The 27,538-nt window shown below is 41.1% G+C and overlaps 2 protein-coding genes across 6 annotated transcripts in view; one reads left to right on the forward strand and one right to left on the reverse strand.

Moving 5' to 3' along the window:
• The window catches only part of RUNDC3B (RUN domain containing 3B), an 87,390-nt gene extending 69,678 nt beyond the window's left edge, over positions 1-17,712 (forward strand). For 2 of the 5 annotated variants that reach the window (XM_019532776.1, XM_019532790.1), the window contains 3 exons: positions 1,315-1,461; positions 7,491-7,606; positions 15,313-17,712. In XM_019532776.1, coding sequence (XP_019388321.1) covers positions 1,315-1,461; positions 7,491-7,606; positions 15,313-15,458 — 409 coding nt within the window. In that variant the 3' untranslated portion in view covers positions 15,459-17,712. Of the gene's footprint in view, positions 1-1,314; positions 1,462-7,490; positions 7,607-15,312 lie in introns of those variants that run through there. The other 3 variants (XM_019532782.1, XM_019532797.1, XR_002100627.1) reach the window with 2 other exon arrangements.
• A 5,112-nt stretch (positions 17,713-22,824) lies between these two features.
• SLC25A40 (solute carrier family 25 member 40) overlaps positions 22,825-27,538 on the reverse strand; it is a 35,024-nt gene continuing 30,310 nt past the window's right edge. Inside the window, exons 9-10 of the mRNA XM_019532812.1 lie at positions 27,387-27,467; positions 22,825-24,770 (exon numbers count right to left, since the gene is read on the reverse strand). Of these exons, the coding sequence (XP_019388357.1) occupies positions 24,655-24,770; positions 27,387-27,467 (197 nt within the window). The 3' untranslated portion in view covers positions 22,825-24,654. The remainder of the gene's footprint in view (positions 24,771-27,386; positions 27,468-27,538) is intronic.

Genomic DNA, 27,538 nt, shown 5'->3' on the forward strand with positions numbered 1-27,538 from the left:
TGCATGCTGGGGGACTGTGATTTAACTTGAAGGGGTCTGGGACAGAAGTTTCATACACTGGTTTGACCCAACTCAGTTAAGTCTGATACTACATGCAACCAGGTTTATGTTAAATCAGTTTCTGATTACTTAAACCGCTTTATGTGTAACTTCTGTCCCTAGCCTTACTGCTTACCTCCATGAATTCTGCTGGGTTCCTTGTGAAGGGTGTTGATTGTAGTAGCAATGGAGGTGTTTTGACAGGTTTTGCATCTGTTGTTAAGGCAAGCTGTGTCCTATTTGATGTCTGTTGAACAGTGGGGAGTTTGCTTCTGATAATGAGTTAGGCAAGGTTAGGGGATTGTTTGTAAGCCAGGAGCAGAGGATCTGGGGAAATTTTTCTCAAGCTTTGATGCTTGTCACGAATAGGCTATAATTGTTTGATTATTTCAGTCGGCTCCTGTGTGATGGCTGTGGGGTTTATTTTTTGTATTTAGTAACCTATTACATGACTGCAGACATAGAAAAAATATGTAAAAGTTCTCTTTATTGAACATGCAACACTTACTTAATGTGAGGTTTTTCTGGATAAAGTAATAATGAAATGTTAGTTTCATTATATAAACATACATTGCTGAATTGTTAAAAGTGAGCTATTGTTTCCATTGTACAGTTTGGAAAAAAGGTAGTGTTTAATTGAAGACAATGAAGCAATTTGAAGACATGTTCCTGCCTCTGTCATATTTCTTGTGTGACTTTTGGGCAAATGTCTTAACATCTTAGTTCCTCCATTTCATCATCTCTTTCTTACTTGACTGGGATGGAGAGGTTAGCTTCTCAGACTTCTAAAGTGTTTGAATCGTTTAGAAATTCAAATTTCTAGTAATTGTTAGGTATTTACAACCAAGGTTTTATCATCCTTCTGGACTGAAATGGAACATATACACCATCTAGAACTAAATTCACATAATCAGTTTAGTCCTAGAAACATTTTTTACTAGATTTCTCTTTTGAACACTTTAAAAAAAAAAAAACTCCGTAAGTTGAATCGTTTTGAAATGAAGATACTATTCATGCAATTTCTCATTTAATCTGTCCTGCAGAGTAGTGGGTCTGCTTTTAAGGTTTAGGGTTTTTTTCTTTTTTTAATCCTACACATTGATTTCTCAATTGTTTCCTCTAGGAAAAAAAGAACTATCTTATGAAAAATGCCTTTTACTAGTTGTAGTCAAAAGGCAACATCAATTTGGAAAGGATTCTTTGTTTCACACTCCCTTAATGTAACTTAAAACATTAGGTTTAATGGAATGAAATTCACTGTCTTTATGTCCTCAGGACTGTGCTAAAGAATAATGATTTAAGATCAAGACAAGAGTTAACTACCCATCTCACCAATCAGTGGCCTTCCCCTGGAGCTTTGGATGTCAATGCTGTTGCCTTGGATACCCTACTCTATAGAAAGCACAATAAACAATGGGATGAGTAAGTTGACTGTTTTTTTTCTTTGCTTTCACAGGGACAGAGACAATACCCAAAATCATATCAGTAGGTTCCATCTCTTTTCCCAGCATATTATCTGCTAACATACCACGTGTGCCTAATGGTCGTCTTACCTGACCTAACGGGAGAAAATGTTTTCTCAGTTACAAGTTAGAAGGCAGTTTGAAACTTCAGAACAAAGTAGTACCATGAGCATAGTCATGATACCCATGAGCAGTTCTGCTGTCATAAAAACATAAACCAAAATGAAGAGGAAGTTCAAAACAATTTAAGAGTTTGGGGGTCTGAATTGATATTTAGCAAAGTGGTAGAGTAAATGAAAGCAAACTCGGTTTTCATAGCATGATGATGTTTAGTTTTGTTTGTGAACCATCATTAATTCAACCTGATTAACTTGAGATGACTGCATAGACTATATTAGCATGACTGTGACAACACTGTATTAGAATAACAAAATGAATGATAGTGAAGTATGTACAATCAAATGTTTCCTTTGGCATGACTCATTCTGGGGGAAAAAAAATGATCGTCAAATCAAGGTACAAAATATTATTGAATAACTGAGTTTGTTGACAGAGAAGAAATCTTAAGATATACTGTTATGTATGATAACCTCAGTATTGTACATATTATCTCTAATTCCATATATGACATGCATATTCAGTAAATGTAAAAGTACATATTTAAACATGAACTTCTCTCATTGAAGTAAATACTGTAACATGGGACTGTGGGGTGTGTAAAAAACGAAGCCTATGCTTATATGTACTGTTAAATCGGTAGTCTGATTTTTATTGAATAATCATATGAATCTTTTATTGCATTTTCCTGAAATGAATGATTTTATATTTTAATTGTTTGAATGGCCACTAGTCTGTTGCAGTTTTTAGGGAAAATAGATTCTTAGAGGAACGATGTATCAACTTTTCTATATACTTTTTACTTTTGTATGTTTCAGCATATTTTCTAAAATGAAAACGGTGCCAGGAGGCCTGTTTTTTAACAGTGCTTCCATAATGAATTGTTTTGCATGCACATGTGTATTCAGTGGGAAGGATTGCAAGAATTCAATTCCAGTCTTTCAGGGTTAGTGAAGAAATGAGCCTTTAAAATTATGATGAAAAATGATATCGATCTCCGTTGCTGTTGCAGCTCCTTCATTTGGTTTTTTGGTTGGTTTGCTTTGTTTTTCTTTTTTTAACTACATCTTTCTGTTGTTTGACCCTCAGTTGCAATAGATTAGGGGTCGTTCAGACAGTTAGAAGAGGCAGACAAAGGAGAGAAAGGGGATATGTGGCTCTTACACTTTGAAAAAACTCCTATTAGTGTGTGTGAGAAATAATCCTGTATAACAGGGGTATCAAACATCACCCCAGACCTCTGGCAAGATCCAGACAGTGGGTCTCCTCCCTTGCTGGATCCACAGGACTTGTGACAGTGGTGCGGGGTTTGGTGGCAGTAGCGAGGGTTCAGGGCTCAGCAGTGGGGGGTCCAGCACATGCAAAGCAAGGATGACCTGTTTCTGCACAGCCCTCATTTGTCTGCCTTCCATGGCTGTGTTCGTCAGGGTCTGGGGGCCCCAAATTCTGTAGCAGGTACTGTCCCTAGCCCGCCACCCAATTTCCAGTTGACTGCAGGAGACAGCTACTGGTATGCTGGATAGGATGGATCACAGGCTGGATCTGGTGTGTGGGTTGTATCTTTGACACCCTTGTCATATAACAAAGCTGAGAAACATGAAAAGTTGTGCTGTCAGGAGCACAAGTATGATGTCCTATAATAGCTTGGAAAAGCTGGTCACGTGGAATTGCTTTATTTTTCCTGCTATATTGCATTATTTTCAGAAAACAAGTATCATAGGAAAATCCACTTGCTGCTTCTTTTCTTCCTCTGAATCTTGAGGTTAAACGTTTCTCTCCATGAATACAGTTTTCCTTAATACCGTGTTTCCTTAATACCTTTTTTCCCAACTCTTTTTTAAATAAGTGTACTCCTGGCAGCCCCCTTTTTAATAAGTGTTCCCGTGGGGGGGGTGGCAAGCAGCCAGATGCCAAGGGGGGGGCAGGGGTGGTGAGCAGCCAGATGCCAAGTGGTGGGGGATGGTGAGCGCGCGGACAGTGAACAGGATCATGGCGGCAGAGTGGTGGCAGCTCAGTGTCGCCCCACCCCGGCTCTACTCCTGTGAGGCAGTGGTGCGGGGTGGCGGCACTCCATCCCCACCCACTCCCACGTACCCCCTGGGACCTTTCAAAGTACCCCCAGGGATACATGTACCCCTGGTTGACAATGGCTGCCTTAATACATATTTTGGCTAGTCTTCTCTTTGGTTTTCCAGTGAATCTGTTAAAGCAGGAGTGTCAAACTTGGAGTCACTGGACTGGTCTCCATGCCAGATTAGGACTGACCCCTGTACCGTGTGCAGTGCCTTCTGCACTAGGTCCAGCCTATGTGCCACACACAGCACACATTGACTCCACTCCAGCTCTCACTCTGCACACAGGCTGGACCTGACACTGCACACAGAAGGCTGACCCCAAAGCCAGCACAGAGCTTATCCAGTGCAGGTACCGCATGCAATACATGCCCTGGACTAACCTGCTGTGCTGCATGTAGCATGCACAATGCCAGGTCCAGCCCACAGGGCCAGGGCTGGTACACGCCCCATGCAGCACATGGGGCCAGTCCAGAGACCAGATCATACAGCTCCATGGGCTGAATCCAGCTTCGGTGCTGTATATTTGACACCTCTGCGTTAAAGCTTTCAGTAAATGTCTTGTGAAATTCACACACTGTTTTCAGAAAACTGCCAGGTATTATCTGAAGTGTTGTCTCTGCTGTGAGAGAGGAATGTAGAAGGAAGGGTCTCAAAGAATATATCCATACATTCCTCTTTTTAAATAGATAAGATTATATATGCAGCTCTGTCCAGGAGCACTTTACTATATCTGTTGTTGACAAATATTACTAGCTTCTTATTGTTAATGGAAGCAGGGAGTTTAAAGTTTTGAATAAATTTCATTATAGCAGAAGTAACCAAGCAAGAAAGTGGAAACATGTTTTTGGAGTTACAGGACTTAGTAGGTAGCACTAAGACTGCATTAGAGTCAACTTTCATGTGAAAAATTTAAAAAAAATAAAGATTCAGAGAACACAAAAGTGTACAGACATAAAACATAAGGGCATGAATTAGTTTGGTGTTTGGCTTTATCATGTGTACAAAGGAAATGGTAAGTGTTCTGTTTTATTGCTGAGTTCATCTTCACATAGTTTCACTATCATTAATTAAAATGTGTTTGGAGGGGGGCAGAGTACAAGCTAATAAAAAGACATAATTACCCAATGGGAATAAGTTTTCAAAATTACCCAGGGGTAATACATTTAATTTTCCTTACCATGAGCAACTCTGGCCTTCTGTCCTCCTCCTCTGCTGAACATACTAATCATGGGAACACAGTGTGTCAGTGGTTTTACAAGTGAAAAAGTTCCTTTGCTGCACCATTTGCTTCCCAATGTGTGTTGTGCATCAGCCAAGCCCCTTGATGGCATATTCAAGAGATACCATCAGTCCTCTTTCATGTTGTCTTAACCCGTCTCTTTCGTCAATAACTGTCTTGCCCATTTTCCAGTCTGCAAGGCCCATATAGCATCAAAACAGTAGATTTTGGACAATAACATGACTGAATATACCAGTCTGTTCAGTTTGTTATCCACACCAAATGCCTTTTCTTCATCCTTTTTCAGGGATTTTGCTATGGCAGGAGATGCTTTCCCTGATACCTCTGGTAGTGGTTAGGAAAAAAGGTTCCTCTGTTTCTCAGGTTAATGGTTTCTATAGCAGTTATAAATCAGAAAGGAATATAGAGCTGCACTTCATAATTAAAAAGGCTCAACATCCTTATTTGCCAGTTCAAGTGCCAGGTGGTCTTGTTAGTAGCTCTTATACTGTCCCTGCAAGGAGGAACTAGTTCTTGTGTCCCAGGTTACAGGTGGTGGATCAGGACTGTTACTATAGAAGAACCTCTCATTTGGCCTCCCCGTTGCTCTTAGAGGCTTCGCCAAGAGTCTCTTGGAAAGTGTCACTTTTTTCTCCCTGTATGGGTGGCGGTCTGGGGTCTCTGCTAACCGAGTGTCACAAAGCCTAGACGAAACACAGCTCTTTTGTATGCTGAGATTATAGGTAAAAAAACGAAATTCAAACCTGATTTCTGTGCATACTCAAGTTTATAGGGACCACTTTGATTGGACTCTGTGAAGCAAGGTTTGACCTTCTGCAGCATCACTTCCAGTCTCTGCAAGAGCTAATGTTGCTGGTTAAGGAGTGCCCTATTATGAAAGAAAGGCCTATCTCTCAGGTCTTGGCCAGGTGGCCTCCTGGACCTTTATGATGTGGTATACCAGATCACATCTTAGGTGCATGCAATCCTGGCTGCGGACTATCTGCTCTATGGGAAAGCATCCTCTAAACAAGAGTGATAATTCTATGTTCAGTCCTCCTTTGCACAGTGGAAGGACCTGGTCAATATGTACAAAGAATGTTTTTAAATTCTCCTTAACACCTGTCCTTGGCCATTGTCAGGGTGTCTAAAATAGTAAAGCAGATAATCTCAACTTATCCATCTTCCTACAGTGCTCATCAGTCCATCTTTGTGAATTGCGGTTATTTTAAGACTTCTGTATGATATCAACTAGTTCTGCTCTGAGAGAGGCTTCTGTCCAGGCTCCCTGTCTAATGATGTACTTATAGCTTAGGTGGGTTTCTTCCTTTCTGCCCTTATCTTATTCTATTGGTACTTCACAAAGTGAGATGGGACTTGACCTAAACTAGCATGTTAGATCCCACATGCAAAGACACTTTTGGTACCAGGATGATGACTTACTGAGGTCAGTAAAGGACCCTAGGTTTTGACCAGGAAGAGCGTACTACTCTGCATTCCCTTTATTTCACGACACCGACGGTAGATGGTCCTTCCATAATAAGAAGGGCCATTCTCATTCACAGCAGAAAAAAATCTGTCATACCTGGCTAAGTGAACCAGCTTTTCTGCTAGCTTTAGGCAAGGTATCTCAGCCCAGAGCAGTCTTCCATTCAAGCTATACTAGAACAGCTGTTGGAGCTCACACAGACAGACCTATTCATCAGTTTAATCAAAGTATACCTGGCAGTTGTCAGAGGCCACCACCCTGTAGTTAATAGCTTTCATATGTTAGTCTTTTTTCACCTAGCAGCCCTGAGATTCCTCAAGTGCCTGACAATTTTTTTTCCCCTTCTGAGAAGCCCTGTTCTACAGTGGAGCCTAAATTTGCTCCTGGTATCAAATGAGGCCACCATTTGAAACGATGGCAATTTATTCTTTGTTTTACCTTTCCGTGAAAATAGCCTTGTAAGATCCAAACGCTCATGGCAGCTCCTCCTTTTCTGGCCTTTTATTTAGATGTGCATGGATACTCACCCCAAAAAAGAAATTTCTTACTGGTAACTTAAGTTCTTTAAGGTGTGTCCTGTTCTCTTTCCCCTAGTCCTTGGAATTATGTGCAATATATAACTCTGTGGCTGAGAAGAAATATAGGAGCAGAAAGTGACCAATACCTATTGCTTCCTCAAGTGTGGGGCATGAGGAGGGGCAAAGCTACAGCATCTCTTATGGTTAAGGCAAAATTATCTCTGATAGAATGCTTGAAGCACCCATGCACTCTCAGGGAGGATGTGCAGATAAATACATTTCAAAGAACTCAAATCACTGACAAGTAACTTTTTTTCTTCCATGTTTGGATCATTTGTAGTGAAAACCCCACGTTTTATTTACTATAATTTCTCAGTTTTTTTCTCCTCCCTCTCTCCAGTGAGTTCACCAATTTGTTCGCTAATTTATTGTAGAAAACCAAAGTGGAGACAAGTGAAGAAGAGGCACAATTTATCTGGCTGCCTTTTAAAAACAGGATATTGAAGGTTTAAACAAAATGTCATGAACATTCCCTTGGAATTTTAGGAAAAAATATGGTTTGTCTTGCAGGAAAAGTTTTCAAAGTCTGGACCAGCTCTCAGCAGATGTTAGCTTTTCTCAGACATCTCTGGATCCAGGTCATTCACAAGATGGAAAGCAGGATGGAATAAATTTACTAAATGAAGGTAAAATGCTTGTCTGCCAGTTCCACTTTTTCACCTTTCTTCTCAGTTCTGACTAAATACTTACACATATTCTGCAGTCAAGGCATCTTGCTTTGTCCCTGTGAAGTAAGTCCTAGGGATGTGCAAGTAAATGAAATTAATTTTTCTCATTATTAATGTGGTGATTACCCTGAATTCCCCAAGCACCTTATTGAAAAAATATATATGCATGTATTAGTAGTCCCAAAGGACACAATAAGTATTAGGGCTGTGTAAAATTTTGCTGGCTGTTTCATTTTGATGCTGTTTCAACTCGTTTTGAGCTCGAAACAGTAAAATCAAAACAAAAAGAAGGGCTTTGAAACAGCCTCAAAATGAAATGAGGACAGTCGAAACTTTTTGAAAGTTTTGAAACATTTTGAGTTTGAAGCTCAAGCTGGGCTTGCCTGCAGGGAAACAGAAAGTAAGGAGAGGGAGGGGGAAGAGCGGGAAGGACTGCTCTCATATTGACTCTGTAGCTGGCCAGTGGCTGTCATCCTTCCCTGAGGTCCCTTTCAATCCCAATGCTCTGGGAGAGGGATGGAAAAACAGCATAAAAGGCAGCACTGTTTGAACTGGGCTGCTTTCTGTCACCCATGACATGAGTTTTGCTTGTCAGCAGCCTGAGGTGTAGTTTCCCAAAATCCCCCTGCACCTATCTCCTTGAAAGCTGGCAGGCTTTGTGGCCTCAGCAGGGGCTACCATCCCTACAATTTTCACCCCCCTTTGCCTTAACAGACACACATGACACGAGTTTTGTTTTCAAGGCTGATGTGCAGGTTCCCAGAAATCCCTCCACCTATTTCCTTGAAACTTGGCAGACTTCATGACCTCAGAAGGGGCTACCATCTCTGCAAGTTTTATCTGAATCAGGCAAGAAATGACAAAGTTATAGGCAGTTTTGTGTTTCCCCATTATAGCCTGTGGGCTGTGTAATGTCGAAACAGTGAAACAGTTTCAATTAAATGAAACAGAACAGTAGTTTCAAAACTAAATGAAACTTGAAACAAAACACTGTCCCTTCAAAAAGTTGAAACAGAAGTCGAAATGAAATGGTGCTGTTTTGCACATCCCTAATAAATATGTGACATTATGCTTTGTGTTCAGATCTAGCTTTGTTGCTCTGGTCTGAATGTAGGGCTCCCTCTACACATGTAGGTAAAGATGCAGCTGAATCTAATGCAGGATCCACACAATTGCACCTGCTATGCAACACGTGCATTGCAACAGGTACAATGTGGGATCGCATATTAGATCCAATCGCACCTTTATTGCCAGCGTAGGGGGCCACACACAGCCAGGAGCATGTGTTCCCACAAGTGATGGGGCTCTTGGTTCCAGCTGCATCTCACGTGAGGTGCAGCTAGGGCCAGGAGCCCCATATGGACCGGGGTTTTCTCGCACCCCTAAACCTTGGGGATCATGCCAGTCGTAATCCCCAAGGCTCAGCGTTTTCATGCTGGGCATGATGCACCCCTGCAGCTGGAAGTCCTGCCAGCTGATAGGGCTCCCAGCCACAGGACGCTGTTACACATGCAAATTAAACTTAATAGCAACCAGCTATAATGTTAGTCCGCATTTTTTAGGTCTAACTTTATAGCTGGTTGGAGCTTTTTATCATGTGGTAGGTACTTTGGACATATAGCTGGTCTTAAGTTATTTGCATAATTAAGTTAATTACATGATGCCTGTAATGTGGAGAAGGGGCTTGAATGTTACAGACTTACTCCCCCACCATAATACTAAAGAATATGTGGTATCACCTGCCATCTTTCTGTTGCAGTTAACCTTAAATTATGTGAGTCTCTGGTTGGGATTATGGAGTAAATTGCCTCAGTTTATACTTTTTAAATGAAAACATCCAGGCATTGGACTTTTCCGCCTCCCTTTCAGTGTCGTACTCCCACTTTTCATTTGGCATTCAGCTGCTGTTTTTGCCTGTGACGTGTCTCTATGTGTTTTTCATTAAAATTACGGGTAGACAGGTACTGACAGAGAGAGGTGGCTAGCAGGGTTAATCTGAAGTCAGGCAGAAGGCAAGATAGATTTGCACATTATAGACTCATCATCCTTGACAATCCTTTGCAGTTGAGGATGATTGTCTTCCATGATTGCCTTATCTGTGGCCTGAAGGCGCATGCTGATTGTTAGCTAATAAAAACCTATGATTCTGGACTACCCTAGGCATTGACATGACACATCATTTGAAGAGTGACAGAAAGGCTTTATTTACTACAACTATTCAAAGTCAAATGAACCCAAACCAAAGCAAAGCTCAGTAATTAGCTATAAGGGGATGATTTTTCACCAAACAGGCAGTGAGAGAAATGGTCCATTTCTTCCAGCTTCTCGAGCTAGCTGGGGCACAGCAGCAGTTCTTTTCAGAGATCTTTCATTCCTGAAGTGTGTGCTGTTAGCTGTTTTCACTTAATTCTTATACCCTTAGATACAAGCATCTTCAAAGCATTCTTGTAGTTGTGTAAATTGAGAGAGAGAGTAATGGACAGGAAAATACTGTTAATCAAACTGTTCATTATTGGTGATCAGAAAGTTCCAATTTGAATGACTTGCCTTCCTTGGTGACGAGAGGTTATCTATTTCTACTAAGTTTGGAACATATCAAGAAACTGATTAACATCCAGGAAAAACACAAGGTGTTGGAGAGTGTCCCTGGAAAATCAAGGGAACCTGTAACCAAAACCGAAGTAAACCAGGAGGAGACATCTATCCCATATGGAGAATGACTCGTTCTGTTCATAACTTAAGTTAATTGCAAAAGAAATATATACCGTACTAATTAACCATGGATAGACATTTCACACAGTTACATACCACACAACTAGGAGCCCGCTTGAAATCGTCTTGAATATAGTAAGATAAGCTGGAAGGAATACCTTATTATTTCTTCTTAGGTAGCCTAGCCATGAACTCGCATCCTCGTGCACTGTGCAGTTGGCACCAGTATTTTGTATTTTAACTTTTGAGAGTAGGCCCCAGCTTAGCATGAGTTTCAGAGTCATTGCCAGGGATCCTGGATTTCCCTGATAAAATCATTTCAAATTCTCTGATAAACCCCCCCAAATCTGTGGCTTAAATTAAAGGCATCCCACAGCCCTGCTGGTGCCCCTCATTCCCCCCACAACAGCTACCCCACCCTGCTTGTGCCCCTTGCCCCCACCCACAGCCCCTGCCCCCCAGCCCTGTCAGAGGGGCTCCCAGCTGCCAGGGCTTTGGGGCCAGGGACCCAGATCCACAGCCCCCTGCCCCCAGCAGTGGCTGCTGCAGCAGAAGCAGCACAGAGCTGGCCCCCGCATTGTTGCAGGCTTGGGCAGGGGTGGGGCTGACTCCTGGTCCCGACCCCCCCACCCAGTGCCCCCAGCCATGACCTGCAACCCACCAGCCCTGCCAGAGGGGGCCCTTGCCCCCTGCAAGCCCCACTTACCTCACAGCTGAGCTGTGGCTGACTGAGAGCTTCGGGCCCTGCCATTCCTCCTGTTCCTCTGGGCAGGGCTGGGGGTTTCTTGCCCCTTTTGCAGTCAGCTTTTGCAGGCAGGATCTCTGCCAGCCTGCAGAGCTTATTGCAAAAAGGAGAAACCTGCAAGTTTCTCGCTAAAAGAGAAAATCCGTTTTTTCTCTTTTTTTTCCATGGGAAATAGAAAACCTGGATCCTTGGTCATCTCTGACCTTGGTCTGACAAGGCCAATGCTGGATCAACAGGTTTTATTGTGTGTGCTCTGGTTTCCTGATTCAGTCCATGACATGCTATTTCTGCCACTTCTGCTTTTCTGTCTCCTGGTGTCATCATGACATTTCAAAGTACTGAGATTCTTGCAGCAAACTCTTCCTCCATTCAGGGCAGCCCTGGGGAAAAGTCTCCCATGAGTTGATGTCAATGTTGCAATTTTTCATGTTGGCCTTGAGGATATCTTTGAAGCGCTTTCTCTGCCCTCTTCTTGAGCATACACCTTGACTGAGCTGGGAGAATAACACTTGCTTTGGGAGTCTGGAGCTGGACATCTGGATGGCGTGGTCAGCCCAGCACAGTTCATGTTGGATGATCATTGCCTCAATGCTCATGGTGCTTGCTTGTAAGAGGATGCTAATGTTGGTGCATGTGTCTTCCCATTGGACTTGAAGGATCATTTGCAGGCAGCATTGATGGTACTTTGCCAGCAACTTTAGGTGTCTCCTGTACATTGTCCACATCTTGGCTTCATACAGTAAAGTGGGGATTACAACTGCTTAATAAACCATGATCTTGGTTTTGAATCTGAAGTTTCAGTCTTTATACACCTGGTCTCTCAGGTGTCCAAAAGCTGCACTTGCACGTTTGAGGCGATGTTGGATTTCTTTATAGACATCAGCCTTCTGTGAGAGACGGCTTCTGAGATACGGGAAATACTCAACATTCGCTAGAGTCTCACCATGAACCTGAATTACTGGAGCTCTGGGGACTGCTCATTAAGAGCTTGTTGATGGAGGACTGTAATTCTTGTGAATGTTAAGTGCCAGTTTCATTTTCTTGTATGCCTTGGTAGAGATGTCAACGATTATCGGTGTACTAGAACGTGATGGTGGAGGTCAGGGTGGTCTTAGTTTTGGCTTGCAGTCAGCTGAGATTAAACAGTTTACCATCCATTCAGTAGTTTAGCTCCCCTCCAGCTGGAAGCTGGCTGGTGATCAGATTAAGAGTTGCAGTAAGGAATATCAAGAGGCATGTTGGAGCGATGACACAGCCTTGCTTAACTCTTGTCTTAACCTAAATAGATCTGCTATTGAGAACACTGTTCACATACTGTCACGGAGCCAGCAAAGAATGGTGAAAAATTTTGGTGAGCATCCGTACTTCGGAAGGATCCTCCACAGCACTTCTCAGTTGAGAGTCGAAGGCTCTCATGAGGTCAAAGAAGGCCATGTGGAGAGGTTTGTTATTCCCAGCATTTTTACTGCAGCTGGTGAGCAGTGAAGATCATGTCAATTGTTTCTTGATGCCCTAAACCACGCTGAGATCCCAGGAGCAGCTCTTCAGCAAGTGGAAGGAGGGAGTTCAGGAGAGTTCTTGCAATGCAAGAGTTCGCTCCTGTGGTGGACAGCAAAGTGATCCCTCTGTCATTTCCACAGTCAAGACTTGTCTCCTTGAAGTTTGTCATGGTCACGGTGTTTCGTATAGACTAACTAGAGATATATATAGATAGCATAAGCTTTTGTAAGCAGTAGGTTTACTTCATCAGATGCTGTGAGGGGACTGAAAGCCAGCAGTTAGCATAAAACTTCTTTCCCTTGAAAGGCTTTCTGCTTCTCAGAAAATTAAAGTGCTCCACCTTGTGGTAAATGTGAAGAATCAAGAGAATTCTAAGAAATACTTAAATATCTAAACCTACTATAACAATTTCCTTATTCGCTCGCAACTTGGGCATGGGTAACTTGTGAAACGGAGAACTTTATTCATCTGTAAAATTCCTTCTGTTTGAAGGACATTGCTAAAAGCCATGATCAAGCCCTCCCCCCCCCATACTCCCCCCCCCAGTAAAAAAAATAATTAAGAAGGGTTATGTAAACAGAGCCTAGCTGGTTTAGAGCAGTTGAGCTATCAATGCTGATCTGACAGTGGCTAATATTGAAAAGAGTTCTGTGTACAGCTTTTATTATCAACCAAGAATAATTCAGCAAAGATAATCCTTTTGAGCTGACACGTTACATGTTCTCCTATGCTTATAACAGTGTTTGGCATTTTTACTACATTTGACAAGACTTTACTTCTGTATTCAGGAATAGATCTGTCAAGCTATTAAAAGCTCTTACAGATACTTGAAGTTAATCTCTAAATTCTGTTCAGATTTTGTAGTAAACTATACTTGTAAAATGAAGTATTTCAATTCAATATTACCTTCCCTGTGTCCCAGCAACCAGTACTACTTGTATAATGCTTGGCCTTGAAGATGTAGTTTTGTAATTTTGTGTATAAAGTAGAGGTGCGCCAATAAATATCTGATCAGTACTGATATGAAGAAAATTGTCTATATCAGAATTTGGCCTGAGAAATGCCTGTGCTGTGCGCAGCTGCAGTGCAGCACAGGGCAGAGCGGGCCGTGTGGAGAGCTGCCTCCAGCTGGGCAGTTGGAAGGAAAGTGGGGAGGGGTGTACTACAAGGGACTTACCACCTGGTGGCAGCTGTATTGGATCTGATCAGTATCAGCTGATAAGCCTCCTTAAATATCGGCTATTGGTATTGGCTCCCCAAAATCTCTATCAGTGCACCTCTAGCATAAAGTGTTGAAGGTCATTGTAGAAGTTGAAATCTGACTTTTCAGTTGTCAAATCCAACTGCTGCCTTAGAGGGTACTATGCCACCCTGAATACCCAGCAGCAACCATTTTCATCTTGATATTCCTAATACCCCTGCCAGGTGACATGAATACCCCTACTTCAAGCACTAAAAAATTAGTAGCTCCCTTTTGGTGGCCCGGTTTGTAAGTTCCTGGGCCTTCTGTCAGCTTTCAAATTCAGTTCAAGCTGACAGTTACCCAAACTGTACGCATCACTGTTTTGGTGTCTTTTGGCATAGGAGGAAGGCACGGTGATCTTTATGGACAGGTGTCTGCATCAAAAGTAAATCATTACAGCTGGCACTAATTAGTTCCACTGTTGGCAATCTAAGCAGGGTAGGAAACATGGGTATATTCTTCACTTAACCTCATCTAGATTTCAGATCAGGTTTTAGGCGTGAGAGTTTGTGCAAGCCAGTGTACCTTATGATTCCATCTTCCTGGACTATAAATATAGTATCTTTTCAACGGGAAAGTATTAAGAAGGATGAAAAAGAAACCTGTTCAAAATAGTAATGGCTGATTTCAATGCTTTTTCCTCTGTGGAGACTCAAAGCAGCTTATTTCTAGTTATAATGTTATTCTGGCAACGTGCTATTAATATGTGATTAATACCGAAGTAGGTTTGGAATGTTGTAGCCATGGTAGTCAGGAAATGTCTGGGACAAGGCTTTTTTGTATTATATTTTTATTGGATCAACTGTATAATTGGGAGAGCTATTAAATAGCGTCAAGTGCCCTTCCTCAGCTCTGAAGAAGGAGCAGATGCAGACTTAGCTAAATATCAGAAAAAAAGACTCCATGAAACTACCAATAGTCTGCTTGGAGGGGTGGAGGAAGGTTGTGAACTGGAGTTATTACTGGAGTAGTATTACACAGCTATGTAAATCACTTCTGATGTAGGGCATAGTTGCATTCCTCAAATTACTCGAGGGCTATAGGTTGTAGCTGTGTTGATCTAAGGACATAGGTAGACGGGGTTCTTTGGGTAAATCTGATCTTTTATGAAACTGACTGAGATGTTTGGAAAAATTCTTCTTTGTAAGCTTTTGGGTACAAAAGAGCATGGATCAACTGCAGATGCTTCCTCCACCTGACAAAGGGTATTGGTACCCAAAAGCTTGCAAAGAATTTTTCCAACTACTTGAGTTGGTCTAATAAAAGATACCAGATTTACCCAAAGAACCTTGTCAAATTACTTGCTGCATTTTTGCACACAGTTGTATTTGTGGCATTTGTGATGAAGCAAAATATATAAATGAGTTTCTAGATTTCTGCTTCTTCAATGTTACCTAACTTCAGGTAAATCTAGTGGTAAGACTTGCACTATAATACTGATTAGCTTAATTTATTTTTTAACAGGAAAAGAGGACACCCCATCACTGCTTGGTCTTTGTGGCTCTCTGACGTCAGTAGCAAGTTACAAATCTCTCACAAGTCTGAAATCAAGTGAATATCTTGCGAGTCCCACAACAGAGATGACAAGTCCAGGTCTAACTCCATCCTGAGTAGATATACGTAATGAAGGGCTTTTATGTTGCATTCAAATTACATTCCATAATTAGACTTGCTATGAAGACATTTAAAAATTCAAGCAAGCTAAAGAATCTGCTGCTTTATTTTGTCCTTTTCTGTAATTATGTGTTTAAAAAAACCACAAATAATATATGTGTTATCTATCACATCCTTTGTCATTCTTCTTTAATAGGAATGTCCAGATTTACTTTTTGAAACCTTTTATTAGTTGAGATTCGCAGTCAGGTACAGAATTTTGTGTGATAAAGGTATGAATTAATACATTGTAAAAAAAGAAAAAAAAAACCCACCAGATTAAATTAGCCTTCTATTTAACTGCCACGATCTGTGTTACCCTGCTGGAGTTAACCTCCCCCTGCTCTTAACCAGAGCACTTCTCTGCAGTTATACATATTGCCAACATTTGCAGAAGAGGCATGAAATCCAGTCTTGACAGGTGAATAAATATTTAATTTCTAAATATTTTATGTTTAAAAATGTATTTTTTGTGTTCTATTATTTATATAAATTTTCAAATAGTTTATTTTATTCTACCGAGATGATTTATTCAGCTTCTTTTGAAACACTGACTAAATGTTATATTTGTATCCCAGATATCATTATGCCACTTGGAGATGACCAATGTTTATATAGTTTCTTATCATGAACAATATATCCCTACTTCTTGATCATGGGACAGAGTAACAGGGCTACGTCTGAGCTTATGAAAGGATTTGAAGGCAAGTCAATAAATGATTTGCATAGTCTGAGTTAGGGAAAACTTAGCAATGTGAAAAGTGGGTAAGCTTGATTTTTGGCATTATCTTCTCTTAATGCAAAGGGTAGAGGAAGGTCAAAGAATGGGACTAAGAAATGGGGTAGTGTTAGTACTTATAATAGCTGGGGGGAGGGAAGGAGGGATCTCTTTTCATGTTTACTTGTAAAGAATTCAGGGCATTTTTTAAAAACTTAAATTTAGGTTGGAAAACTGACTAATTGAATGCCATATTCTTACATTTACTTTTTTTTCTTATCCATGAAGTAGTTTGATAGGTATTTTCTTGATTATACAGTTTAGTAACACTTAAAAGTGAATCCTTTAAAACTCTGTGTCACTGATTAAACTATTGATACGTATTATCTGAAAGGATTTTAAAACAAAACTAGACTTTCCAGATGGTCCCACCCTTTTTAAAGTTTGCAAATTAATTTCTGTATTGCAAACTATATTCTTAATTCTTTGTAAAAATTTACTGAATCCTTTATCTAAGAATTTTGCTAGTCAAGGTAGTGCTTATTAGTCCCATTGATAACTTTTTAAACAAAATGTAAGTGCATGCAAGTGTTGCATTTATTAATCATGAGGGAAATGCTTTGTTGTGCCAAAGACGTTTCATAAACTGTTTACATGAGTGGCTGCAATACTTCTAGGGATCCTTAATTACAGCTTACTTTCAGGATGTTGTTTACAATAGACACGACTTGCTATGCTGTCTGCTTCATTTGACTAGCCATACAGAGAAATGTGCCTCTTGTAATGTTTCCCTTAGCACTACGCTATAGTTTGGTAGGGTAAAGAATAGGAATTTAATCAATCATTCCTGCAAACAGAACAATGCAAGATGTAGATGGTGCATGTGATACTATACATCTCCAGAAATAACTATAATGATTTCTGAACTACAGTTTGAACAGTAGAGCTCTTTTCTTAAGGTCTACCAAAATGCCTGTTATCACATACAGTAATTGCCTGGTCCTTGCACTAAGCCCCTGCTCTGTCATGGCAGTCCAATAGTTTATTTGAAACAACATTAATTAAATATTAATTTGTAAACTAAAGATGCATTTTTAATACAAACAACAAAGGAATCAGGATTTCGTGAAGTTAACTTTCCATGTTTATGTATGGTAACTTCAGCAGTCTGTGTGCTGTTGTCTAAACAGTTCTCCCTGTTCTTTGGCTGTAATCATGATTTTTAGTCATGTCAGCTGATGGCTCTCTTTTTGGAGCAACTAGGGTAAAATTCATCCAGTGTCATGTAAGTATGTCTTTTCTGTAGTCTGTTTCACACCAGTAGTAGTTAGTAAATGTTAATGTTTGTGCATGGGAAACTGGCTGTATGTCTCTCTTCTAAATGCTATCCATATTTCAAAAATATCTGAACAAAAATAAATGCCTAAATTTGTATTTTGTTGCCTTGTGCATCATAACTGTTGCATGTAAATTAAACTTTTTTGTACTATCATTACTTATCAGTTCCTATCTTTGTACTATTCTGTTTTTTAACTATTTATTATAATGAATCCAATTTATCAAAAAACAAAATATAACCTTTAAAGAACATTAAATCCCCAAAAGTGTATACAAAAACAGATATTTGTCTTCCAACAGCAGTGCTCCTTTGAGCCAAGTCAACGTCCACAGGGGGAGTCTCGTGTTCCTTTCTGTTCCTACACTTTGCTAACAACATTTTACATTTTATAGTTGGTGTCAAGTTTCTGTGTTTTCATATTTATATGTAACCTAATTAATAATTCACATCCCTCCTTTTCCTCAGAATTCTGCATAAAATAAGTCTATCTTCTACCCATCTCTGCTTTTGGGTATCAAATTCATTCCAACTTTTTACTGTTAGTTCATAGAAACTGCACTCCTTCAGTATTCAAAAAAAAATATGTCAGACTTTTTTGGAGGTGCAAGATTATTTTCCCAACAGATTCCAAAAACTTGCACCACATTTTAAGTAAGCATCTTATTTTATTTTTTTATCCTGTAGAACACTGACTTGATAACAGCTTTTCAATTACCAAAACTTCCCAAACTTTGTGAAGCCAATTAGCAATTTTAGGGGGATCATACTTTGTCCAGGTTTTTGCAGTTGTAATTGATGAGCTATTATTTCCTCTGTACATGTTCTATATGTAATAGAATCTCGTGGCAGAAGTGAGGTGTGCTGTGGCTCCTTTAATACTGCAGGCTCCCCTGTGGCACCCCCTCCCACTCTGATTGGTGGAGGGGCTGTGCTTGCGGCTCGCTCCTGACCATCAGGGAGGCAAAATTAAACAGCACGGCCTCCGGCCACCAGTTGGCTGAGGTGCCCGGATGGCCCTGCTGTTTCCTGCTGACTGGTTTAAAAACAGTGCCATATTTAAAACTCTGGTTTTAGCTTTCCTGCTGATGAGGGAGTGGCAGGGTCCTCTGCTAATCAGCAGCCGGGGCAGAGGGGTAGGAAGGGGTAAGGTGAATGCGGGGGAACATGCTGCTGCACACTTTACTTCCTCCGTGCATTCAGTAGGTCCCTAATTACGGTGTATACTAAAGGCTTATCCGATAGTTAGTATCCTGTTTCCTTTATCCTATCTCCAGTCTTTTTCCAGAATAGTTTGATTCTAGCACGTGTCCACTATATGTGCTAGAATCTCCCATCTGGCCACACTCCCTCTAACACCTAGCCATTGCTGTACTATAAAAATGTTTTAGTGTGGTGAGATACCATCACTTAAACAATTGTTATGCGTATAGATCTGTGATGACTGTCGATTTGAAATAACCTCTCAATTTTCATTGCTAACTTTTGATCCAATATCTATATCTTGTTTTGTTATAATGTTTTTTCCTCCAAAGGGCAATATAAACTTACTTTATAATATATAAACAATAGGCCTTTTGGGGCTGGCTGTTGTTGTGCACCATCAGGCACCAGCACCTGTGCTGGGCAGGAGTGCCCCTGCCTCTGCCTGCTGGGGCTGTGCACCCCTTTGGTTGTCCTCCACTGGACTCTCTCCAATTTCATTATGTCTTCTGTAGTGGGGGGCCCAAAACTGGACACTACTCCAGATGTGGCCTCACCAGTGCCAATAGAGGGGAATAATCACTTCCCTCAATCTTACTAATACAGCTCAGTATACTGTTAGCCTTCTTTGCAACAAGGTCACACTGTTGGGTAGTTCAGCTACTGGCTGTATCCAACTTCTTGTCCACTCTAACCCTCATGTCCTTTTCTGCAAAGCTACTTCTCAGCCAGCTAGTCAGTCCTGTTTGTATTGGTGCATGGTATTGTTTCTGTCCTAAGTGCAGGACTTTGCACTTGTCCTTATTGAACCTCATGAGGTTTCTTTTAGTTCAGTCCTCCAATTTATCGAGGCCTTTCTGAATCCTAGCCCTACCCTCCAGTGTATCTATTACTCCCCACAGCTTGGTATCATCTGCAAGCTTGCTGAGGGTGCGCTCCATCTCATCCTCCAGATGGTTGGTTAATATATTGAACAAAACTGGCCCCAGGACCAACCCCTGGAGTACTCTACTTGATACTGGCTCCCACCCATTGATTACTATGTTCTGAGCTCAATCAACCAGCCAGTTTTCTGTCCACCTTACAGTCCATTCATCCAACCCGTACTTCTTTAGCTTGTCTGTAAGGATGCTGTTGGAGACCATATCAAAAGCCTTGTTAAAGTCAAGGTATACCATATGAGCTGGTCTCTCCGCATCCACAGAACCAGTCATCTTATCATAGAAGGCAATCAAGTTGTTTAGGCCATTCTCTTCCCTTCTTCCATCCTTGAAAGGCAGTTTATTAATAATAAATAAAGTATATTAGTGCTTTAACATTTACATAATTGCTGTAATTGCTACAAGGACATTGTACAGTCAGTAATAGGAAATTGTGAGTTCTTAATAGGTAGTCCATATTGTGAACTTTGAGCATCTATTTTAGACTCTTGTTAAATGAGGGAGCTTGGCCTTTTAATTTTAATGCATCATTCTGGATTCTTTGATACAGAAAATCCATTTAATAAAGAATTTCATACAGTGAAAATGAATGTTTCCGACTAAACGAATGCAACCGCTGAACGTTTATATTAAAACGAGGAAAGGAAGTGATGGTTTAGTGAGCTCCAAAGACTGGGGCAATGTCTCACAAGGTGGTATTGAAGCTAAGAGTTTAACAGTGTTTGAAAGCTTATTGGACATTTGTGATTAACTGATTTCCATAATTTAACTAAGTTGGGTGGGAGCATTTGTTTTAAATTTGCTTTGGGGTATAAGGTCAACCAGTAAAAAGAGTGCTCTGCTATTTTATACTACTGCACGTCTTGTGCCCGCCTCTGAAGCATGCTGCTGAAGACGAGACACGTAACAAGGACCACTCGACTGATGCACTGTGGTAGCTTTAGATACTGCAGTAGTACAAATGGCATAAATTCACTTAACTGTAGAAAGTCAGCAGGAGGGCAAGGATTAGTATCGGTGGAACAGAGCAGTTGTGTAAGTTTGGAAGTAAGACCAGGAGAGAATACCTAGGTTCAGGGATCTCTAAATTACTGCAGTGTAGAGAAATTGCAGTGGCTGTGCATGGGCAACTGGTGCTTCCTGAGTTTGGTCTCCCAGCCAGCCAGCGACGGGGGTAGGGGCACATGTCCCCCAGCAACCAGTCACACAATTTTAGCGGGGGTGGGGGGGGGGCACTAGCACTCTCCATGCCCCCCTACCCCAGGCACCTCCCCCATCATCTGCCCTGAGGTGCAGGGTGGGGCTTGGGCAGCACAACCCAGAGGCATGCATGCGTGCACTGTCTCAGGCCTCTCCCCACACCCAGAGGGGTGCTGTAGCTGCTGCTGGCACAAAGCCCAGCTGGGGCTCTGAGCCTGGTGCATAGGGGTGGCACTAGGGGAGACTTGTGGGGGCTATAGCCACACCAAAATTCACCTTAGCCCCTCCCCCCCGTAGCAACTTTTTCAGCACTACTAGGGCCACTGCCTCCCACCCCACATACCTGAGCTCACCCTACTTACCCCTCCCCTGACAGCACCCCCTCCACTGGGAAGAGGCTCTAGGTAGCAGCTGGCAGCAGTGGAGCTTGGGTTGGTTGCAGCAAAGCTTGCAGCCTCCCAGCTGCCTGCTAAGAACAGCCTAGGCTCCACAGCTGGCAGCAGCTGCCCAGAGCCCAGGTGGGCAGAGGTGTGCCGAGTAAAATGGCCTTGCATGCTGCGCTTTGGCATGTGTGTTGTCTATCCCTACTCTAGGCCTTCAAACTAATGCTTCAGTTAAATTAAGATGGTGGATAAATACCATTTTACATTGAAATAAGTGGAAGTTTTCCCTAGGTCTTGATTCTAATTTCATTTTTCTTACTGGCCAAGTTTGTGGACAACAAGTTAAGGAGGAGCATGGTCACATTTGAAAATAGGCTGCTGATACAGGTGGACCTGGACAGGCTGGCAAGTTGGGCAGATTGGAACCACATGAAGTTCAACACTGAGAAGTGTAAAGTGCTCCAATTGAGGACGAACAATCCCCAACATACTTACAGGCTCCGTTGTGCCAAACTGACTAGCACCATGACTGAAAGGGACCTAGGGGTAAGAATAGACCCACAGTATGAATGTGAGCCCTTAGTGCGATGCTGTATCCAGCAGGGCAAACAATACTCTGGCATGCATCAACCAGCGCATCTCAAACAAAACCAAGGAAGTGATTCTTCCACTTTAGTCAGCACTGGTGAGAGCACAGCTGGAGTAGTGCATCCAATTCTGGGTGCTGCACTTCAACAGGGATGTGGGAAAGCTTAAGAGTCCAGAGAAGAGCCACCCCCGTATGCTTGATCAGAAACTTGCAAGGCAAGCCATACGAGGAAGGGCTGAGGGACTTGGGCCTCTTCAGCCTAAAAAAGACAAGGCTGAGAAGGGACTTAGTAGCAGCTTACCACTACATCAGGGGAATACATCAAGGGCTTGGCAAACAACTGTTTACCAGGGCACCCTAGGGGAAAACCAGGAAAAATGCCCACAAAGTCCTGGAAGACTGTTTCAGGCTTAACACTAGGAAAAACTTCTTCACAGTCAGGGTGTCCAGACTGTGGAATAAACTCCCTCCAGAGGTGGTGCAATCACCTACCGGGGAGGTCTTCAAGAGGAGACTGGACAGTCACCTCGCTGGGGTCACTTGACCCCAGTTGCGGTTCCTGCCTAGTGCAGGTGAGCTGGACCTGATGCTCTTCCAATCTATTAATCTATAAAATAAAACCCCAAACTGACCCAGCACCTGTCATTCACTGTCAACATACACATTCTACAGTCTTCACTGAGTTCCTTGCAATGTTACTGTTTTCTGTTATCCAACTAAAGCCACTCTCCCCGTTTTTACAAAGTTGTATGAAAAATGAATTTCAGTTTTAGAACATGCATTTGCACAAAGTCTAGGATTAGACATTTGTTAAGTGTCTACAAAAAACAGTAGGTTAAAAAAAGTCACTCAGCACATTTAATACTTCTGAGGCTTATAAGTAGTAGGCATTAATATTTTAGATTAGTTCAGGATTCCATGCTGAGAAATGAATTATCCATATGTACATAAGATCGAAAAAATCAGAAAACATTTTATTAAACATTTAACATTGTCATCCCTAGTACGTAACTAGTAAATGCATTCATTTCCATTCTGATTAATATCCATTCCAGTCTTTTATTTCCATGTTGAAGATAAGAATGTTTCACATTTTAATGAAAAATATATAAATCACAATAAAGTGCTACTACTTTTCATAGTAAAGTGAAACTTATCCTGAGAAACAGTTCTTTACAAATCTCTGTCCCAGTACACGTGCTGTATACTGCATAGTACAGTAGTTTTTAAATGACTTGCAGCATCCTACCCCTTTTGATGGCTAGTAACCCACTGATGCAAGACTGCTTTTCCCCAAGGGAAATCACTTTTTGCTTGGCCCCTGCAGACATGGGGTCTACCTCAGGTAAGTGGATTCTGGGAACAGTACAGGCACTACTTTGTCATTAGGAAACCTATGATGTAATATTGTGCATGCAAGCACATTAACAAAAAGCTTGCAACATACATATGGGGACAAATGGCAATCTAGCATTAAAAGGAAGGAAAAAAATCTACAGAGCCACAGATTAGCTGAGGATTCTTAGCTCACGGCCTCATTGCTGCATTCAAGTTTCTTATCTCTTACCTCAGTTTTGATCAACAATGATGAGGCCAGAATACAGAGTTAGACTGTGACTGTCGTGCATTCTGGAAGTGGAATTAAGCCTATAGCAGCTTTTAATGTACTATGATCATGGAACTAAAATATCTGATATATTAAAAAACTGATCACCAGAATTACCACTACAGTTCATATACTAGAGTGTGTATAACTCAACTAAGTGACTTGAACCATCACATGCCCCACACTTTTATTATCTGCATTTCTTAAAGCTTCCCCTGAACTTTCCTGATTTAGGATTAGATTTTTATTGGAAATATTTCTACAAGTGGAAATCAAAAACAAGCTAATGATTGGTTCATTGTTAATGGAAAAAAAGTCCCTGTTGTGGAACCAAAGTTACATGACGAACAAATGAATATTTAAATGTTAACTCAAGATTCTGCCATATAAAATTATTTCTAATCTTCTGGATCACTGGATTGCTAACAGTTGCATTTGTGTATATTATTACTTAACAGTTTTCAAACTGTATGCATGCTGTGTCTGTCTGAAACATTCTTAGGGCTCTGTTTTAAGGCTACCTAGTGGTAACTTCTTCCACACACAGTTCCACTCAAACACGGAGAAAATACTTCACATTATTTTTGGAAGAAAAGCCCTGTTTGAAGAAACCATATTTAAACAGTTCAAAGTACATGATTAAACAGGAAAGGACTTGTCCTTTTCTGTGTTTACATACTGTCAATCCTAATAGATTCTTAGAGCATAACTACATTTAACAGTGGTTGCTTGGTGAAATACAAAAATGCAAGCCAGAAATGATCATATTCTGTACCAGTCTTGCATCCACTGACAGATTTTTTCCCCCCTTTAAGAGTGGCTGCATATATTATTTCAGTACTCTGACCAATCTTAATTTTTCCCCCTTAAGTGGCTCTAAAGATGGCTTGTAAAAGAAGCAGCTTGCTTCCTTAGACTTTGTTCTCTCTTGGAGAATTCACAGGATAGTTTAAATGATGACACAGAAGACATTGTTCTCACACATTCTTCAATTCAGAAACAGGACCAAATTTGGCTCTGATGAAAATCTAAGCAAATAGAGTTTTGCCTGGTTACTGAACATCCTGGCTGAATTTTAAGTCAGTTACTTTGGAATATTTGAATCTCAGACATAAGTCAAACTTGGCACAGCTCACATTGTACAGCTAGGCTGTGGTTGCAATCTTGAGAGATTGTATTAATTGTTTTCCATTTGTTTCTTATTTAATTTACGAAAGAAGGCCTTCCCATATTCATATGTGCTGATCATGATGGCGCAAGCAGGAGCAACTTTAATCAGCCGGGGAATAATACCTGCAGGAAAAAAAAGGTTTATTTCTTAATTATGAATCATTATTACTTGATTATAGAATGTAGAGCTGTATGCTGTGCAGTAAGTGAAGCAGTATATTATCTTATCCTTGCATAATAAGCCTGCAGGCCACAGCCTTGCAAACACCTAAGCACATTTGTAACATTACACAAGCTTTCCCTAGGACCTAACACTGTTGCCCATAATGAAGGGTGCTCTGGTTTTGGACTAGTTTTTGTGGTTCTAATGACTGAGCAACCACGTGCAATCTGCAGTTTGCCCATTTGGCTGTAAGAGTGGCAGCCTGGGTGGCAGCCTCCTGTAGTCATCAAGGCACTTCTGTACACTCCAAAAAGGGCAGCACAGTGGACTCCTCCCAACCATCCAATCAAATGGCAGCCTCACCTCTATTCTGTTAAATGAGTACAGAAGCCAAGAGATCCCCCTGTTGTAGGTAGGCAGCTGCTGAAACCTGTCTAAGGATTCTGGTGGAATTACATTAGTTTGGGAGTACAGACACAAGGTAAGCAGGGGAACTTGGAGCAGTGGGAAGAGGAAATATTGAGCAAATACAGAGGAACAAGGAGTAATCTGGGCAGTGTGTGGATGGGAAGCAGGGAGAGTGAGTACAGTGGGACAGATTCCTGCCTTGTGGGTACACACTTTATATGAATTTAAGGTTGACCTGTCAACCTCCAGTTGCCAGGGATGGTCAGGTGGGATCAGAAGACAAACTAAATATATATATTTTATTTTAAAAGTTACCCTATTTCTGACTCGGGGGTATTTGAGCTCTTTGGCTGATAGTTTTCCCAGTAAGTCTACTTGAGCATATGGGTTCGTAGGTACACAATCAGTCCCAGAGGTATGTGAAAAAAACTATGATTTAATAAGCGTTACCGAGTTCAGCTTTTAACTTCCATGGTTGGACTATCAACACCGAGGGGTACGGCTAGGGACCTACTTAAAGCAAGCATGGTTTTGCGATTTTCATGGAAACTGCAAAAACAGTTTCTGCAGTCACTGCAAAAAATGACATTTCCTACAATTTTGTGCAGAATCACCTTAAAATCATAAAAGTTTTCCAGAATAAAAAGAAAGCGCAGCAATCCCTGCAGCCATGGACAACATGATTTGAGAGACGGCTATTGAGAGACTAAGCTAGTGACGTAGACTCAATAAAGGTGCCAGTTAGAAAAACAAAGATTTCAACGCCATCTTTGAAGAAGCCAGATGCCACACTGCAGTCTGAAGATGAATGAAAAAAAATACAAGAAGGCTAAATAAAAAATACAAGAAGGCTAAATACATTTCAGCTCAGGATCATGTAAGCCAGTTCCCTACAGGAACCTTGCATGCAGATGGTAATACGTTGTTTTGTTCATTGTGTAACAACTCTGGATGTGTCGATGAAAACCAGCACTGATTAAGCATTTGGAGTCTGAATCACGTATAAAAGTGAAAGGCCGCTGTAGAGGCTGAAGGTCAGAACAAGAAACAAGCAACTATGCCTCAATCTTTAAAAGAACCACTGAAAGCACTTCGACAAGGAGAGGCTGCATTCGCACTAGTGGAGGCATTCACTGCTGCCTATATTCTTCTGGAGAAAACTGATAACCCTGATTTGAGGGACTACTTGAAAAAAAAATTATTTGATATTTCTGCAATCTTTGCTATTAATAATGCTGTGGGTTTTCCCTCTCAGCCAATCAGCAGCAAGTGGGGGGTGGGAGGGGCTTGCTGCCAAAAGACCGCAAAATCGGTTTCATGTGTGGCCCATGAAAATCGCTTTGTCTTGCCAGGATTTAGGTAGGGCCCTAGGCATGGCTTGTTCCAGAAACAAGCAAGGGAGGAAAAAAAGGAAGCAATGCACTATTATGTCAAAAACATAAATACACTGGTTCTTAAGTTCAAGAGGAAAAGGACAGCCAATCTGTTGAACTAATCCAGATGAATGGAAAAAAAAATACTAGCAATGTTACGGTAGGAGTCTACTGTAGACCACAGAATTGGAAAGAGAAGATAGGTGAGGCATCTTTCAGATTTTTCAGGTTCAGGTATGAGCTAATGTTAACAGCAAGGGGGAGGTGTAAGTTCCTTGATATCAGCTGTAAGAAAAATAATATAAACAAAAATGTCCAAAATGTTTTAATGTGTGTACAGAATAACTCTGTTTCAGAAACTTAAGGAAAAAAACTAAGGAGCCTTCTATCTTGGACCTGGTTCCAGCTGGTGTGGATGAGCTGGATGTAAATATTCAAGGTAGTGAAAAGTAAAGACGTGATTGTGATATAAGACTATTACCAGTCTAAATAAAGGAAGGCAGGAAATCAGCAGAACAAAGACACTGGGTATGATTCCATGAATAGACAAATTAAAAGAATGAAGGGTCCAAAAAAGTTGGCAGTTCCTGAGAGACTTCTATTGGAGACACAACATCAATCTGTTACAGTGCAGAAGAAAAAAGAACCACAAAAGACTAATGTGACTGCAGGAATAGCTTTTTAATTACCATAAAATCAAAAAATGGCTGCAAAAGATATTGATGTTAATGAGAAAAGGCTCTAAAAATATGGCAAATGAAAAACAAAAATGTTTAGAAAGATATTAAAATTTACCAGTAAATAATCCAGTAAACCCATTTTCAGCAACAATTTTCTTCATTACTGTCCAAGTCGATGCAGACTTCCTCTGCGATACTAAGTATAATACAGGAAAGAGAACATGAACTAAAAACACTGCCATCAAAGAAAAATTTGTAGAAAATGTT

The sequence above is a fragment of the Crocodylus porosus genome, unplaced genomic scaffold (assembly GCF_001723895.1).
Source record: "Crocodylus porosus isolate Cpor-Errol unplaced genomic scaffold, CroPor_comp1, whole genome shotgun sequence".
In the NCBI taxonomy this organism is placed as follows: domain Eukaryota; kingdom Metazoa; phylum Chordata; order Crocodylia; family Crocodylidae; genus Crocodylus; species Crocodylus porosus.